At 47.4% G+C, this 18,386-nt stretch overlaps 1 protein-coding gene and 1 non-coding gene across 2 annotated transcripts in view; both read right to left on the bottom strand.

The window, feature by feature from the left end:
* mRpL54 (mitochondrial ribosomal protein L54) overlaps positions 1 to 18,386 on the bottom strand; it is a 58,961-nt gene that overhangs the window by 10,357 nt on the left and 30,218 nt on the right. Inside the window, exon 3 of the mRNA XM_068390232.1 lies at positions 7,872 to 8,007. Coding sequence (XP_068246333.1) covers positions 7,872 to 8,007 — 136 coding nt within the window. The remainder of the gene's footprint in view (positions 1 to 7,871; positions 8,008 to 18,386) is intronic.
* On the bottom strand, positions 10,969 to 11,087 carry LOC137656905 (5S ribosomal RNA). Its single transcript, XR_011047047.1, has one exon. It is a non-coding gene; the product is annotated as a 5S ribosomal RNA (ribosomal RNA).

Genomic DNA, 18,386 nt, shown 5'->3' with positions numbered 1-18,386 from the left:
AAACAAGTTGGATACACAGCTCACGTTCATAGTGTGAGCCAAAAAAAAACTTGAGGGACCTAACTGGGCAGAGGAGTCTTTCCTTCTCTCGACCCACTAGGTTCGTGAGGTTAATGACATCAAACGTTGTAGGACAGGGTTACGAAGGGTTCTCGCTCTTTACGAGAAAGATGAACCTTAAGCCACAAACTGCCCTATCCTAATTGAAGTTCACCCTCTTCCCAATCGCCTGGACTTCGCTGACCTCTTGGCATTCGCTAGAGTCATAAGGGAGAGGGTTTTCTTTGCTACAACCCGAAGAGAGGCTAGCGAGATAGGTTCAAATTTCTTGGAGCACAGAAACTTAAACACCACATCCAGGTTTAAGAGTACCTATTACGTCGTCTGAAAAGACCCAATGAGGTCCTGCAAACCTTGATTTTGGGACAACTCTAGGCCTCTATGCCTAAAGACGGCGGAGAGCATAGTGCTGTATCCATTGATGGTAGATACAGCCAGCTTAGCATCCTGTCTGAGGTACAAGAAGAAGTCTGCAATCTGGCTCAGAAAGGTAGTGGATGAGGAAACCTGTGCCGCCTGCACCAAGCTCTAAAGGTCTCCCACCTAGATCGGTAGACTCTTGGTGAAGAGATCCTCCTTGCTCTGGCGATAGATTTCGTCGCTTGTGCCGAAAAGCCTCAAGATCTGACAAGCTTCTAGTCAGTCTGAAGGAAGTCAGTTGAGAGCAAGGGGGGTAAGAAGATACCTCTCGAAGTGGGGCTGTGAGAAAATCTGGACTTGCCGAAGTCTTCTTGGGAAGTCCATCAACATGCCCATCACTTCCAAAAACCATTCCCTAGCAGGCCAGAATGGAGCCGCTAGGATCATTCGCCCCGAATCGAGGAGAGCGAATTTCCTTAAGACCAGATTGATGAGCTCGAACGGGGGCAACGCAAACATGTCCACCCCTGTCCAATCCATCAGGAAGGAGTCCACTGCCAGAACTTCCTCGCCCGGGACTAGGGAGCAGCAGTAGGGGATCCTCTTCTTCCAGTTGGAGGCAAAAAGGTCTGTTACAGGTCTGCCCCACAACATCCAGAGACTGACAGACTTGCGGGTTGAGATACCATTCTGAGGGAAAAACAAGTCTCTTCCTGCTGAGCATGTTTGTCCCGATGTTTCTTGCCCTAGAACAAACCTCCTTTCTAGATCCAAGAAATCAGAACGAAGGTGTCCTTGATCTCGACACACAATTCAACTAGTGTCATCACGAAGTCCTAGATTCTCATGTTCAAAGTCATGCCTCATGCTAGAACTTCGACGTCGAGCGTCCTGAAAGACGAGGCGCCGATCGTCCTGTAAGACGTGGCGCCGATGGTCCTGTAAGACGCGAGATGTTAACAGAGCGAGACGCTAAACGTTCTAAAAGACAAGGTGCTGAGCGTCCTGGTGTCAGAAGAGACTCTTCTTGCTGACAGGAAGACCTAATATTCGATAGGCTCAACATTGTCTAAAAATCAAGATACAGGGACGCTCTGATTCTCCAGAGAGCAGTATTCCGCTACATAAAGCAAAAGTTACGAGAACATGAGAGGGGCGGAGCTGAGACCAAAACACACGCCCGAAACTGACCCATTCTTCCTTGTACACAAACCCCAGATAAAGTTTGATTGCATAGCCTGCCACTTAGACTCCTCTCTAGAACTGGGAGAGAGAATCGTTGTAGCTAAAAACTAAAGGAGGTTTCCCTATAAAAGGAAAAAGTAATCCTCCTTCAGAAGAAGTACTGACCAAAGGTCTGCTCCCCTCTTCTCCAAAGATTTTGCTGTCTCCATGGAGGACTTTGACTTCTGAACGAAGGCGTAAAGAGCATTTACGTCCAGGACCGGACAAAAGACTCCCTCTCCCAAAAGAGAGACATTGAAGTTGCAAAGTCGGTTAGGCAGTAAAGTCTTATCGGAGTAACTAACAAAGGAGGATTCACTAGGAAAAAGATTTCGCATCCATCCCAGTAAAAACACGGACCAAAGGTCTGCTCCTCTCTCCCAGGCTCGCCAGAAGTAGCAAAGTCTGGCTCCTACTGTTGTTAGTCATCAAAGGTTTCTGTCTTAACACGTTGACTGCGATTGGCAATGGTGTGAAACGGCCCAATGGGCGTTATCTTTAACCCCAATTAAAATCAGTAACCAGCTAGCTATTGACGTGAGAATTGTTATGGTGTATCTATAAGGTAAGCCGAGTGCTCAGCCAGTGTAAAAAGCGTGACTTTATGTGGTACACTTCGCCTGACATAATAAAAGTCTTCATTACAGGCGTTGTGTACCTAATATGGACATAATAGATGTGGTCATATATGGCTCAAGTCGCCCAGAACGATTAGAGATAATTCTGCTGGCGTTGTGTGCCGAATATGGTCACACTTTGGATGTTCAGTTATGGTGCATATCGCTCAGACTGATCTAGGGAATTACCGTATGCAACATGTACCAAACATGGCTCATACTCAGTGTGACACACATACATAACACCTTTGTATGTTTTCATATATGCACATAAAATTTGTAGTACACACGTGTGTATATAGGAATATATATAAACATACACTTGAATATAATACATATAAGATGGACATACAATTTACAGACACACACATTAGGAAACATATATACAGTCTGTATTTTTGGCAATATAAATTTATATTTTGCATAGATAAAAGTATTTACATACAAGTAAATTATTTAGGTCTTCAGTTATTCATATATATCTGTCCATCTGTATATGGTAGCCCATCTTTTAGTACCTGTCTATCCACGTATATACATACATATATTCACACTTCTGCGAGAGAGGAATAAAATGTGGAAAAGAACTCTTCCTTATGTCTGTATAAGAGAATGTATTATAATATAAAATATTAGAAAATTAGATAAAGGAAGTAACAGAAAAAGGAATGACACATACACACAAAATGGGTAGTTCATATATATATATATATATATATATATATATATATATATATATATATATATATATATGTATATATATATATATATATATATATATATATATATATGTATATATATATATATATACTTGCATATACAGACTGATATACAAATTACCCATTGTCCCAATATGATGAAAAATTAACATCCCAGAGAATACTTGAATTCTTGCCTTCCTTTTAGTACCATATGTATGTATGTATGCATATATATATATATATATATATATATATATATATATATATATATATATATATATATATATACAGTATATATATATATATATATATATATTATATATATATATATATATATATATATATATATATATATATATATATATATATATATATTTATATACTATATATATATATATATATGTGTGTTTGTATGTATGTGTATGTATGTATGTAAGTATTACCTTCTCTGTCATTTCTACTTATTCCTTTATATTATATATATACACACTGTATATACGCAAAAGCGTACATATGCATACAGAAAACATTCCCTGACTGAAGCTACTGGCCCCAAAGCTAAGACAAGAAGGCTTTGTCGTTCCTGTTATGAGATACTGTCACAAAATAAAGGAAGTTCTGTAGCTCAAAAGAAAGTACGAAGAGTAAGCACATAATGTGAGAGTTGTGAGGGTAAACCTTCTCAGTTGTTTCAACTTGAAACATTCAGTTTGAAGAATATAAATTTGTGTATTTTATTGGTTTTTCTTATGTAGAAGCAAAACAGAAAAAAAATGTTAATTTTATACTTGTACTCTAAATACTACACGATTTCCTTCATCATACATTGATATTTTTTCACCAAGAAAAGGACACATTTTTTTCAGAAGTAAAATGTTTACCAAACTGATTTATTTTTCTATTGAATTTATATAAATATAATCTAGGGTTAAAAGGATAGCATTTTTATTGATCTAATGATAAGGTTTTCTATTTTTTTTACTGAAAGAAAGAAAGAATTAAAAAAAAAATATGCTCCTTTTGCTAGCATGTGAAGATTATTTTCAGTAATAAATAAAGTGTTTAGTTAATGTTCTAGTTTATTTTAATTAATTTCCAATATATTACAATAATATTTTGGTAAAAAAAATGCCCATTTTGATAAAATTTTGATACTTGAAAAAAATATATAATTCTTAGCATGTGTACCACATAGGGTACACATCGCTCATTCAGAGAGTCCTCTGTGAACCATATGTGGAGCACATCGCAGTCAACGTGTTAAGAAACAAAAATTAATATATTCTTAAAGCTCCATTAATGACCATGTGAAAACTCAGAGGGTGGGGAACATGGAGCAACAGAACTTAGGATCCTCTCCTTCTGTTAACCTCAAACAATTCAACAGGAGAAAAGCGATCACTAAAGTCATCCTTGACAAAGAGCTTATAAGACGTGGCGTCGCCCTGAAAGGACAAGGCGGCGATCGTCCAATCAACCTGAAAGACGAGGCTGCCCACGTCCCGAAAGACGAGGCTGCCCACGTCCCGAAAGACGAGGCTGCCCACGTCCCGAAAGGCGAGGCTGCCCTCGTCCCGAAAGACGAGGCTGCCCTCGCCCCGAAAGACGAGGCTGCACTCGCCCTGAAAGACGAGGCTGCACTCGCCCCGAAAGACGAGGCTGCACTCGCCCCAAAAGACGAGGCTGCCCTGAAAGACGAGGCTGCACTCGCCCTGAAAGACGAGGCTGCATTCGTCCTGAAAGACGAGGCTGCATTCGTCCTGAAAGACGAGGCTGCATTCGTCCTGAAAGACGAGGCTGCATTCGTCCTGAAAGACGAGGCTGCATTCGTCCTGAAAGACGAGGCTGCATTCGTCCTGAAAGACGAGGCTGCATTCGTCCTGAAAGACGAGGCAGCATTCGTCCTGAAAGACGAGGCAGCATTCGTCCTGAAAGACGAGGCAGCATTTGCTCTGAAAGACGAGGCTGCATTCGTCCTGAAAGACGAGGCAGCATTCGCCCTGAAAGACGAGGCTGCATTCGTCCTGACAGACGAGGCAGCATTCGCTCTGAAAGACGAGGCTGCATAAGTCCTGAAAGACGAGGCAGCATTCTTCCTGAAAGACGAGGCTGCATTCGTCCTGAAAGACGAGGCAGCATTCGTCCTGAAAGACGAGGCAGCATTAGCCCTGAAAGACGAGGCTGCATCCGTCCTGACAGACGAGGCAGCACTCGCTCTGAAAGACGAGGCTGCATTCGTCCTGAAAGACGAGGCAGCATTCGTCCTGAAAGACGAGACTGCATTCGTCCTGAAAGACGAGGCTGCATTCGCCCTGAAAGACGAGGCTGCATTCGTCCTGTCTTGAAAGACTTAGCGCCGAGCGTTAAGGCAAAATGATATTCACTATGCCGCTCGGCGCGTTCGGTTCCGACCAGAGGGTTCATAAGGTCGACTGGCGCTCTGGGACAAAAACCGAGTCAATGATGGTTTGTAAGCATTGATATTAGCAGAGAATATCTATGACTTAAGAATTGCCATTAAAATCAAAAGTGATGCAATGCAAAATTCTAAAAGCAGTGCAAGAATCTTAACGTCCAACGCTCTTTGCTTTACCATGGCAAGGGCGAGCATTCTTGGGAACGTTAACAGGAACGCTCGCGAGGGCGTTTGCTCGTGAGCTAACGCCTCTCGTTTCCTTTCGCCGATCGACGTTCCTTCTCCCATGGGCCGGGGAGCTTGGAAGAGGTCTAAGGCTAGGAAAACAACGTCCCTGTGCTGCAAGAATCCAATGCCTAATTTAGCACTGAAAACTTGCATATTAAACTCTTACACAAAAAACCATAATTAGTCCTGCCCGTTGTGAGAGAACTGCCACGGGCTTGAATGAGAAAGCAAAATCGTCTCTAGTACTTGCTATATAGACTGAAACAAAATATTTTTTATAGAATATAAAACTGACATTTCCATAATAAAATAAACTTTCAAACATACTTACCCGGCGGTCACAAAAAGAAAAAACCACCGGGCAAGAGTTGAGAATAAAAATAGAGGTTGAAGACACTCACCCGGTAGTTACATATAACCACCGGTAAAATTAAATGTCATAAATACCTACCCGGTAGTTACATACAAACGCCGGGAAAGTTATACGTTAAAGATTAAAATGAACAGAAAAAAAGGGAAAACAAATGTAATCCACAATTAATTCCAAGGGAATTCAAAAACAAGCGAGTTGTAATGATAAAAAGAACAGATATAGCAATAACGTATCTATATATATAAATGTAAACAATAAGAACATATAAATGAAAAAGCTACTAAAACTAGAATTTCCATACCAAAAAGAACGCTACCAAGGCATGTTGGGACTGGACCGATAGTAACGAGTAACAGCGCAAATTAACCATACGCTAGTTCTATTTAATTTATGAAATTAGATCGATGATTTAAAGAACGAACACCAAATGGACATATATTTCTTTAAAATTTTACATTAAAAGTTAAAAAACTTATATAAGTGGAATTCCTCCCATTCTTTGCATAAAACAAATAAAGAGAATTGCAAGACATACATGAAGATTACGTAACACGACTGTGACGTCATAGAGTTGCCTGAACGTATTTCCGTCATCAGGATTAAAAACTTCGCAACTAAAATATAGTGCACAAACAAAACCTCTGCATACAAACTGTGAGGATCAACCGACACTTTCGGTAACCTCATGTTGCATACATCACTCGCACCAACACAAAAATTAAGTTATCACTCATGATAAACAAAGTAAATAATAATAATAAAACACGATTGCCAAAAACCCTAAATCAGTGTACTTCACCAAATAAAGTCCAAAAAGCGAAGAAGGGAAAATGATTCGAAAAACTCTCAATGGTGGACCGACGATGTTTTCGATCCAGCCGGCAGAGATGAACTGAAGTCTTGGACACGGGAATGATTCCTTGGACCACCCTGTGACGGGTGTTACCACCTACCTCCCAACCACCACAAAGCGGTTGCCTCGTTTTGAAAAATTCTGCCGATTTAGAGATATCAGCTATATATATATAACTGCCAGGTAAGTACTATTCATAAAAATTAATGGCTCGTCATTTCAGCTACGCCGAAAGTGATACCCCTATTAAATAGCGTGGTTTGTATTCCAGTTACGGAACAAATGTTTAAAAAATCTATGATGAACAGAACATGTTTAACCAAGCAGTTTTAATGTCCTTTTTATTGAAAGTACTGTAGTTTAACAAAAATTCAGATTCAAATCTTTAGACCCCTTGAACTTAGAACTTACAATAAAAAATAGTTCTTACATAACACATTGCATATAACAAAATACAACATGCAATCGATAAATGTCGCACAACATTTAAGAGATAAAAATTATACTGCATATGATGCTGTTTAGGTATAATATATCCAACTCTTTCTTAATCAAGAAAATAAAATACCTAAAAAGTTGAGCATTGAAACTTTAGTGCTGTACTGTATAAGCAACCGTAAGTGCCAGAACAAAAAAGAAATCTCATTACGGAATAAAGTCTACCATTCATGCATCCCATAACAAACAGCAATATCTGCTTGTGATGGCCTATATGGTAATGTCTCTGATTGGTGATCGCCCCACTCAAACTCGTTTGTTCCTTTGGTCGCTTCAAATCTTCATCCTTGAGCCAAGGATGGGGGGTTTGAGGGAGCCTCTTGGTCTATCTGCTGAGTCATCAGCACCCATTGCCTGTCCGTCCTTGGTCCTACCTTGGGTGGAGAGGGGACTCGGGCACTGATCACATGCATATATGGTCAGTCTCTAGGGCATTGTCCTGCTTGATAAGGCAATGTCACTGTCCCTTGCCTCTGCCATTCATGAGCGACCTTTAGACCTTTACACCACTTGATGCTAAGATAAAAACAGATATGCTTACCAATATTCAATGTCCACAACCACTCTGGATACTCAGAATCCTCTTTTATTTTAACATCTTCTGGGTTCTCTTTGACAGGATTAGCGCCGCACACACAATTAACGAGTTTATGGGGATCCGTCTCAACTGGTAGTCTCTAAAATAAAATGAAACTATTAATATACAGTGCTGATTTGGGAGAGAAAGATATATTTAATGTTAATATTACAAATTCGGAGATAATTTGTATTTTTCCTAACCATACAAACCTTAGCTATTTACATTGGGTATTACTTTCGGCGTAGCTGAAATGACGAGCCATTAGATTTTAACGAGGGTTTCCTACCCCGCGCTAGTTAGCAGGGGTAGGAGGGGTAGCTTGCTACCCCTCCCTCCCTCACACACCGGTGAAATGTCTCACTTCACTTAGAGGTAGGACTTGACTTGGGAGACAGGGCTGGCGGGCACATATGTGTAAATAGCTAAGGTTTGTATGGTTAGGAAAAATACAAATTATCTCCAAATTTGTCATTTGTTCCGTAACCGAAATACAAACCATGCTATTTACATTGGGTGACTTACCCCTTAGGAAGGGTGGAAAGTCCCCAGCCATACTGGCTTTGGCTTTACCCGGGGACTCAGAATCCGAATGAGTCGCACTCGAGAAAAGGAGTCCCTGCACCTCACAAGTTCCTTGCTCCGCAAGGAAACGTGTGGCCTACATAAGCTTGTGTGTGAAGGAAGAAAGTGTGACCTGTCCTAGGCAGTTGACCTGGAGTTCCAGAAGGAACTCTGGGTTAGGACGTTCCCAATACCACCTCGTCAGGGTATGGGGGACGCGACAGTATTGACTCAATACTCGGAACACAAGGAAGCATGGTTTACCTGCAGAGGTTTGAGGTTAGCAATCCAGAGACCAGGATGCTGCTTCCCCAGTAGAGGGGACGATGAAGAAAGAAGTAAGGGCCAGACATACTTCTTTCGTTCATGCAGACTAAAACCTGATAACAATGCCCTCAACCTTCTGCTACCTGTCCAGAAAGGAGCCTGAGGTTAGACCAGCTGTTGTGTAGCCACCACAGAGCGATAGAAACGTATTGATACTCCTGTGGGTCACGTCCTGCAGGAAGCGGGCTGCGAAGGTCATTAGACGCTTCCAGACTCCAGCTTGTAGCACCTGCGTCACAGAGTAGTTCTACTCGCAGGCGAGGGACGTTGCGATGTATCTGACATCGTGCTGTAGGGCGACGTGACGGGGGAGGGTCTGGATTCAGGTCGAGATGAATGTCCTTGAGTCCGAGCTGAAGAGGTATACTGGTGACTCTCCCCTGTGTCCTCCCTGTGCTCCCAAACCGGCTGCACGTGAGGACAAACTGCAGCTGTTCTCAAAGATAACCCCTCGATTCCTTTACTGGCAAGAAGTAGAAGGTTTGGGTCATCTGATACAGAACGGAGACTCGAAATCTTGAAGGAGTCGAACCGAAGGTCCGGGACTCCAAGATTCTGAGTCTAGAAAACAACTCAGGAGCGAACCTGAATGTTGCCTTCCCCTATTCTCTTGAAAAGGGCGGAGTCGTACGAGACCATGAAGATTGCTTACACACTGGCCGAGGCCAGAGTGAGCAGGAGCACCGTCCCCCAAGACGGAATACGATCAGAGGCCTGACGTAATGGTTCTTGAGAAGATCTCTTAAGGGACTAAAGAGTCCGAACCATGCTCCATGGAGGAGGTCTCACTCCGACTGGGGGCAGGGACGTTCGCAGCTTCGCATGAGCGAAGAAAGGTCCAGCGGGAAGGAAAAAGTCTATTCCTTTCAGCCTGAAGGCCAGGGAAAGGCTGAGCGATAGGCTTCACTGCCGAGAGCGGAAAAGAGTTTCCTCCCGCCGAAAAGCAATAACTCCGTTATTGCTGGAGAAGAGGCCTCAAGGGAAGAGGTATTTCTCCCACGCCACCAACTACAGAAGACTCTCCACTTCGCCTGGTAGACCCCTGCGGATGACTATCCCAGGTGACGCGACCTCCGCTCCGCGACTGTAGCGGGTTGTCTCTTCTTGAGGAAGCGGCGTAGTGTCTCCAGGCGTGAAGCCGAAGCGATGCAACGGCTCGTGAAAGATGTTGTAGTGTGGTTGTTTGAGTAGCCTGTGCCGTGGAAGAAGCTCTCCCGGGAGTTCCGTCAGGGGAAGCAGAGGGTCCGGAAACCGTTCTGCGTATAGTCACAGCGGAGCTCTCAGGGCCATCGAAAGGTTGACAGACAACCTGGTCTTGTTGAGACCCATTCTCAACAGACAACAATGGTTGGAAGACGCAGGCGTCGATGTTGTCCCACTGTCACCGGAAAGCATCTTGCCCAAGAGTCTTGGGGTCTGAGACTGGGGGGAAGAACAGCGGAAGCTTGAAATTCCAGGCTGTCGCGATCAGGTCCCCCAGGCCAGGGCTTGCTGGTTACTATAGGCCAAAGACCCCCAGGTACTCTCTATCTGCGAGGCTCTGCTCAGATAGTCGGAGAGAACATTCCTCTGCCCGGAATGAGCGAGCCAATAGTGGTATTGAGAGGACCTCGGATCATCTCAGTATCTCTACTGCAAGATGCGACGGTATGAAAATGCGTCCCCTGCTGGTTGGAATACACCAGTACCATGAAGTCGTCGCGCACGGAGCGACTCGGCAGGAACTGTAGGATCTGTAGAGGGGCCAGACTACGGCCCCTAAGCCTGCCTGAATGATGGGGAGGTACCCTTCAGGTCCTGACCATAGGCCTGAACCGGAACATGCCCCCCCCCCCCCCCCCCTTTTCTTTGACGAGTCCGAGAACAGCATCAAAATGTGGGAAAAGGACGAGAATATCCACTCCCATCAAAAGGTTCCATAGGTTAACCCCCATTGCAGGTCTAAACGTTCTGCTGGTCCCATAGGGGCCAGAAAGTCCGGTTAATCGTTGCTTTGATACCACCAGAATCTTATCCAGAGGCGACCGTTTGGGACTTTAGACGGGTCAATGAGGAAAAGAGACCCAGGAAACGTTCCAAGGAAGGGCTGAAAGCTCTGCTTGACCGAGAACAGGTACTGCGACTCTCCTCAGCCTTGCCACAGTCAACTGAAGGGAAGGCTCGGAGAAGGAGTCAACAGCATCTGGTGTTCCCAGGCGGTCACCCATCCAAGTACTGACCAGACCCGACGTTGCTTAACTTCGCTGATCGGACGAGAAGCGGTGTTTTCAACGTGGTATGGCCGTTGACTCAATATCATGGCTAGATACTCCAGATGTTGAGGCAGAAGTAGAGAAGGCTCCTAGCAAATTACCATGATCCCACACTCTTGGTAAAGACCCGGAAGCTTGTCCCGGTGCCGAAGAAGGTCGAACCGGAGCCTACCGGAGTTGACCAGACCTCCAAAAAGCGAAGGAGGCGGAAGCCTGCTCCTGAGCGGCCATGAGGAAAGCAGGGAGAGTTCTCTGGGGAAAAAACCCGCGATGCCGCGACGGGATCGCCACACCGCATCTTAAGCAGGAACACCTGTAGTCTAGGCTGAATTCCAAGAGCTTCCTGGAAGATGGATGGAATGGAACCTGGAAGTACCCGTCCTCCTGATCCAGGGCCTAAGGAGTCCTGCAGCCTCGTTACCAGTCTGATCAACTCTGCTGTTCCACGCTGGATGAAGTTTGTTCGACAAACTTGATCAGAGCTGAGAGGTCGACGACGGAACTCCCGTCTCAGATGCTTTCCCAGAAGAAAGGATCGACTGAAGAAGCCGGGGGGGGGGGGGGAGCCGTCGACGACCCTATGGAGGACCTTCTCCTAAGGCATGGATCCTTCTGCCCAACAGGCAAACCTCTTGCCGACCCCATGGCATAGAGGCTCAGTGACACTGGATTTGCTGACAGTAACGGAGAGATGGTAAGAGCGAGGCGCGATATCCTTGGCTGATCATGGAGACCGTGCAGGAATCGGCATCGGAAAGCTGTTATCCGGACGAGTAACCTTAGGCATCCCCCCAGCGTGAGACCTGCAAGGGGGGTTGCCAATCCTAGAGTTTGTGAACTCTGCCGCTCCCTCTAGGATTATGCCTCCCGAGCTACCTGTCCTTGACAGGAGGGGACTGCTATTGAACACCTTGTCTTAGCTGCCGTAGCCGGTCCGATAACTTAGGCCGACGAGGCTGAATGAAGAGGCATCGGAGGCCTGCAGGGTCTGGAAGAAAGCGCCTTGGAGGAATGAAACCGGAAGTCGACTTCCTCCGCACAACAGCTGTCCATGTCTCTGTCCTTGGGCTCAAACAAGCTCTTCCCAAGGATGGAAGAGTGTCTGAGCTTGTCGAAATCCACGGATGAGACACCCGAGAGGAAGCCCTCGGTCACTGCGTCTAGATGCTCCAACATCGAGTTTGCCCGCAAGTTCGAAACTTGGCGACGAAACGCCAAGGTGCTTGAGCCCGAGAGGAAGAAAGTACCCATGATCTTCCTGGAGCTTCCTTGTACAAAACCTCGGGTCACAACCGAGGAGGGAAAGGACCTGGTAAGCCCATTCCACGAGATGGAGAAGAGGAATGGCTAAACCAGTCACCCCTTGCCCGACGGAGAAATCTTGAACGGAAAGCTCCCTGGCAAGACCCTTCCATGGAATGACGAGGAAGGGCTAACCCAGGTTCTGGAAAGAAGAATGTTGCTCAGACCTTCCTGAAGATTCTTCCTGCTCTAGCATGCGCCATGCTCTGCATATACGGGGTGAAGACCGTTTTCTGGAAATACGCTCCAGAAGACTCGCCAGGCTGGCCGTGTTGCAAAACCCCAACGGGAATCGCGGTCGCAATCGCAATCGCCCTGGCGCGATGGTATATCAATGGTTCGCGCGTGGCCGAACGTGGAAGCGCCCGTGCGCGGGCACGCAGGAGAGCAGACGAAAGTGCGCGAGGGAGCGCAGAAGGAGGGCGAGCGTGGTAGGAAGGGCGAGAGCTGGTGGTCGGAATCTGAAAGTTCACAGGCGAGCGATGACCCGTAGGCAAGCAATGGCTACTGCAGGAATCGAGCCGGCGCTCGCGCGATGGAACACCGTCAGTTCACACGACGGCACACCGTTGGTTCGCGCGACGGAACACCGTTGGTTCGTGCGACGGAACACCGTTGGTTCGCGCGTGGGCGAACATTGGAGCGCATGTGCGCGGGTGCGCATGCGCGTAGGCGCGCGGGCACGTGAGCGTGCGGTCGCGCGGGAACGTGGGCGTGCGGTCGCGCGGGAACGTGGGCGTGTGGTCGCGCAGGCGGTCAGGAGACCTATGGCGCGTAGGCGGGCGATGGCGCGTTGACGAGCGATGGCGCGTCTTGGAGAGCGATGGCCCGTAGGCGAGTGAAGGTGCGTTGGCAAGCGATGGCGCGTCGGCAAGTGATGGCGCGTTGGCAAGCAATGGCGCGTTGGCAAGCAATGGCGCGTTGGCGAGCGGTGGTGCGTTAACAAAACGCTAGCGCGCAGGCGAAGAATCGTGCGGGCGCATAGGAGATCGCTGACGCGTAAGAGACTAGGGATGGTTAGCGCGCGTCGCACTAAACAAAGGCGCGCAGGTGCATCAGGAAGGTAAGCGCTGATGCGAGCTGTCAATCAGGCAATCCTGGACGGTCAGGAAAAACTGTTGGCGCTCATTGGTGCGTGGCAGGAAAGGGCGCGCAGATGTGCGCTGGCGATTAAAGAAAGCTGGCGCACAGAAGGACAGAAGTAAAGGTGAGCGCCGGCGAGCAGGAGGAAAATCTACGGCAAGACTCAGCTACCGGAGATCGTCCACAGCAGGCGAGCGCTAGATCGCTACTGATGGTGTCCAGGGGACCTGTAACGCGTGGAAGATCGATGGCGATCGTTGACGCGCAGGAGATCGCTGACAAGCAGGCGAACGTTGACGCGTCTGTGGTCGCTGGCGAGCAGAAGGGCGACGAGTGGAATCCTGTGTGAACAGTAGCTTAGAAGCACGCGTAGGCGACCGCGAGCGTTGCTGCGCTGGAGCAGGCTGACGAGCCGGATTGCAAAGGCGAGGAGAAGAAGAGTCCTTGTCCAAGACCTGAACCGAAGTTCTAGGTCGCGCGGACGAACGTGGGCGCACAGGGCGCGAATCAGGAACTGGAAGCGCAGGTGCGCTCTGACGGGCAGGAGATCTAGAGCGCTCAGGAGACCGATGGCGCCCAGGGCGCACAACAGGAACAGCAGCAGTGGGCGATGATCATCGGGAGAGCGCTGGCGAACAGGAGAGCGCTGGCGAACAGGAGAGCGCTAGCGATCAGGAGAACGCTGACGAGCAGGAGCGCGCCTGTGCGCTAACACTGCAGAAGGGCGTGCAGGGGAACCCTGACACGCAAGAGAAGAACCCCCGTGGGAGGCAACCCTTTTCCCCGAAAGGAAAGTTGCCCGTCGGATGACGAGGTCAGACTGATGTCCAGCTGCACCAGGGGCGGAAGGTCAGGAAGGCGTTGGAGATCGATCCCCGGAGAGAACTAAGGAGGTAGGAGCTGCAGGCTGCATACGGAGAAGATTAAAAAAGGCGCCTCTTAGCACCCTTATAGGGAGACGGGAGGCCCTTACGACGTAGCGGACGGTGAGCCTTACGGCGAAGGCGGCCAACAGCAACAACAGCAGAAGTGTCCTCCGAAGAGGAGTCTCTATGAGTGTACTCCCTCGCGAACGAAAGAGAAACACTTCGTAGAAGAGACGGGTCAGCCAGTGACCTAAAAAGAGCAATCCTCCGAAGAGGGGCTCCTGCAGTTGCCCAGCCCCTTGAGCGTAAATGCAGGTGCGACCGCTCAGCACCAAGAGCATAGTCGCACGAAAAAAGGCAAGAGGAGAACCCCCCAAAGGGGAAAAACTCAAGCCTGGACAGGAAAACTTGCCTCAGAAGGAAAGTTACCCACCCAAGGAGGCTCGTGAGTGTTCTAAAATGAACTGGAGAGCTGTCAATCGTCACGGGAGTACTTCCAGGAGAAGGAGACACGCCCCTGACGAAGATCTACAGGGGAGGCAGCAACAGCCGAATCCCCAGGCCTCAACAAGACAGCTCACTCCGTTGTCACATTACAGAAACGAACTAGATCGGTAACTGTGAAAAATAAAAACAAATATCATTAGTTAACATTCATTCCCCCGGGAAGGCTCCGAAGAGGAATCCCGAGGGAAAAGAACACAAGAATTACACAACAGGCACGTGCCCTCACAACCACTTACACTAACGGAAGGAGAGCTGTAACCAACACATAATTAAGGGATTTTGACGAAGGAAAAATCTACTTCTGGGGAGAGACCTGTGGCGCCGGGTGAAAAGAGTCCTTCTTATATACCTTTTCTGATAAAACCTTCCAATTATACCAGAGAAAGATAAAAGCATGGAATGCTGAGGTTACAACCCTCGCGCGAGCACCTTTAGGGTGTCGTGTATAAAGCAAAGGCGCGTGAAATCCACTATTCACAGGTTGTCTTCCATTTAGTTAATTCCTTCGTCAAAGGGATGGGCCGATACAAAGGCCCTTGCCAACCACCAGCGCCACACCACCCACGCCACGACGCGAGCGCCATCTGAACAACATCCTTCTGTATTGGCCATGATGGCTTGGAAAGGAAAGGGTGGGATTGTGTAAAATAAAGGGGAAGGGTTTCACCGGGCGCCACAGGTCTCTCCCCAGAAATAGATTTTTCCTTCGTCAAAATCCCTTTTCTGGGTCGATCTGTGGCGCCGGGTGAAAATGTACCAGAGAATGCCTTCCAAGCCCAACAATAACTAATTTAATGAGGGGAGAGAAACAACACCATGTAAAGAAAATCATAAATAATTAAGGTAAACAAACATGATAACAGGGAAGCCTCCGAGTATCAGAGGAAACATGCTACAAAACTGACATGGCTAAGAATATCCCAACCCTGTAACAACGGTAATCAATAATAGTTACAAACATAACCTAATATGTAATAAACTTAGGGCTAACGAACTACCAAGGAAGCGGCGTCGTGGTGCGAGTGGCGGGTAGGAGGGAGAAGAAAAGAGATGGATGAAAGGAAGAACAAAAGATCACTGGGGAGAGATACGGCTCCCAGCTGCAACTGTTGGGTATTTAAGAGCCTGTAAGTTCATTAGATAGTGACGTTTGAAGACCATAGGAGATTCCCAACCCGTGAACTTTATAAGGTCATCAAAGTCCATCTTCTGGGGGAAATGATCCCGGATTGGCTTGTCAAACGAAGTATAGGATCTATAGCCTAATACCACGTATGGGAATGGTACCTCCTTGTTCCCTGATAAACAAGGGGCCAGACGATCGGGTAGCAGTCGTGGCTAAAAAGGCCCTGAGAGTGGTGACCGGACATAGAAAAGTATCTTGGAGAAGAGGAATAACTTTCCAAGGGGACCACCTATTTTGGGGGTTAACGGCCGAATCATATTGGCGAATTGTCGAGTCCCTTTTGACTGATTCGATGAAGAAATCGTTTTCCGGTTCAATGTTCGAGTCTCTACGAGCTGCCAACTTCCTGTAGTCCACAAAGTTAGGGTTTTGGACATCCTTGAGTAATCCGACACAGTGAGTTTGGAATACACGGGTCAGTTTGAGGAACGGAATCCGGATGGGACGGAGTTTCTACTCGAGGAGGAGAGGAAACCAACTGTTCTTGGGCAGTGAGGTGGTACTAAAACCACTGCGCCCCGGAAGGAGCGCAGTCGGTGTTAAAGTTTTTAGAAGATTCACTGGGAGAGATAGGGAAATCTTCCTCTAATGGTTCCAATCCCGGGGTAACGCGTCCATGGCATGAGCCCGAGGGTCCAGGATTGGGGTCACATAACAAGGTAGTTTGTGATTGATCTGAGATGTGAATAGATCTACCTGGATGCCTGGAACGAACCTGAGTATCCACCGGAGTGAAATTCTGACTCCAGGGAACTCGTCCTGGATAGTGAGCCCGTTCTCACACCCTGGCCTCCCGCTAGGTGAGGTGCTGACAGGAACCAGTTCTTTTCTGTTGCCCAGGCGAAGAAAGTGACCAGGACCTGATTCAGGTTGGGTGACTTGGATCCTCCCCTGTTTCCGTAGTGTACCTCGTCTGTGCTGTCTGGCACTACTCTGATGTGGGTCGACCTCGGAGGAGTCTCTCTCTTCAAGGTCAAGAACACCGCCATGGCTTCGAGAACATTGATATGGGACTGTTTCATGGCTAGTGACCAAGAACCTGAAACATCTGATGTTCGGAGAAATCCCCCCATCCACTTAGAGACACGGCTGAATGGAATGTCACTTGTGGAGGTGGGAATTGTAGAGGAACCGCTTTGGAGAGGTCCTTCGGTTCGGACCATGGGCGTAGTCTCATTTTCCCGACAGAGGGGATCCTCGAGACCTTGTCTTCTTATAGGTACTGTAGCTCTCTTTCTCCAAAATCGATTGATGTCTTGAGTTTGGCTTTTATTAGGAGATCTGTTACTGAAGTGAATTGGGAAAGGCCGAGGATACTTTCTAGGCTCTTTGGACACCTGTTTGTGCTTGAGAAATCCTTGATCTTGGAACCTATTCCTCTTACTTTTGGAAGGGAGAGACAACGTGTGCTTCGAAAGGTCCCACTGAATGGCTAACCATTCTAAGTGGCCTGATGGTCGCAGGCGAGACTTATGGAGATTGACCCGAAATCACAGGTTGTCGAGCGATCGAAGAAATTCCTTCGTAGCTCTGTTACCTTCTATGGCAGGCCGGGCCCAAATGAGCCAACCGGCCAGATAAGCAATGATCTGTATCTCTTGGTTCCTGAGTTGTTCTAACACTGCCTCTCCCAGTTTCGTGAATATCCTGGGATCAATGTTGAGGCCGAAGGGCATGTCTTGAACACAAAGGCTTTCCTGCTTAGGTGGAAACCCAGATAAGAAGAGAAGTTTCGAGCTATAGGCGCAAGCTAATAGCGGTCGGTAAGATCGACAGAGGTGGTGACGGTCCCACGGGGAAGTAAGGTCCATACCTAAGAGATAGTCGTTTGATTGCTTTTTCTTGAGTAACCCTGTGGTGTACTCTTTCAGGACGGGAGTGTATTTCTGGGAGAAGGTCACTGGCGGAGGAGGAGGACCTTGAGGCCATTTTCATCTCAAACCGTTAGAGACTATGCTATGATCCCACAGACCGAGTCCAATGGTCACGAAAGTGGTAAAGTCTTCCCTCTACCAGGACCACCGCGTTGTGAGGGAGTGAATCTAGGTCCTTCCCTTCTCCGAGCCCCCTTTTTCCTAGGTCCGCTTTGATGTCGGGACTGTCTTCTACTCCTGTAGCTTCCTCTCTGGTGTCCATGAAAGGAGCCTGAGGGTTCGGATCTAGGGCTGCATGCAGGCAAAACATCCCAACGGAGTTGGGCTGTGTACCTGGGGAATCAGTGAGGTAGACCACCTGATGATGGGGGGTCAGATACAAAATCGTCGAACCAGAGGAAGGCTGTGATGACGAGTGGGAAACCGACTATCAATTCCTGTCTGATAGAGGTCTCAGACAGAACGTACTTCCCACAACTGACCCGATCAGACCAACAAACGTGTAGGTCGAACTGGAA

The sequence above is a fragment of the Palaemon carinicauda genome, chromosome 17 (assembly GCF_036898095.1).
Source record: "Palaemon carinicauda isolate YSFRI2023 chromosome 17, ASM3689809v2, whole genome shotgun sequence".
Taxonomy (NCBI): domain Eukaryota; kingdom Metazoa; phylum Arthropoda; class Malacostraca; order Decapoda; family Palaemonidae; genus Palaemon; species Palaemon carinicauda.
The sequence above is the reverse complement of the archived record's forward strand: the minus strand, read 5'-3'. Positions and strand labels throughout refer to the sequence as shown.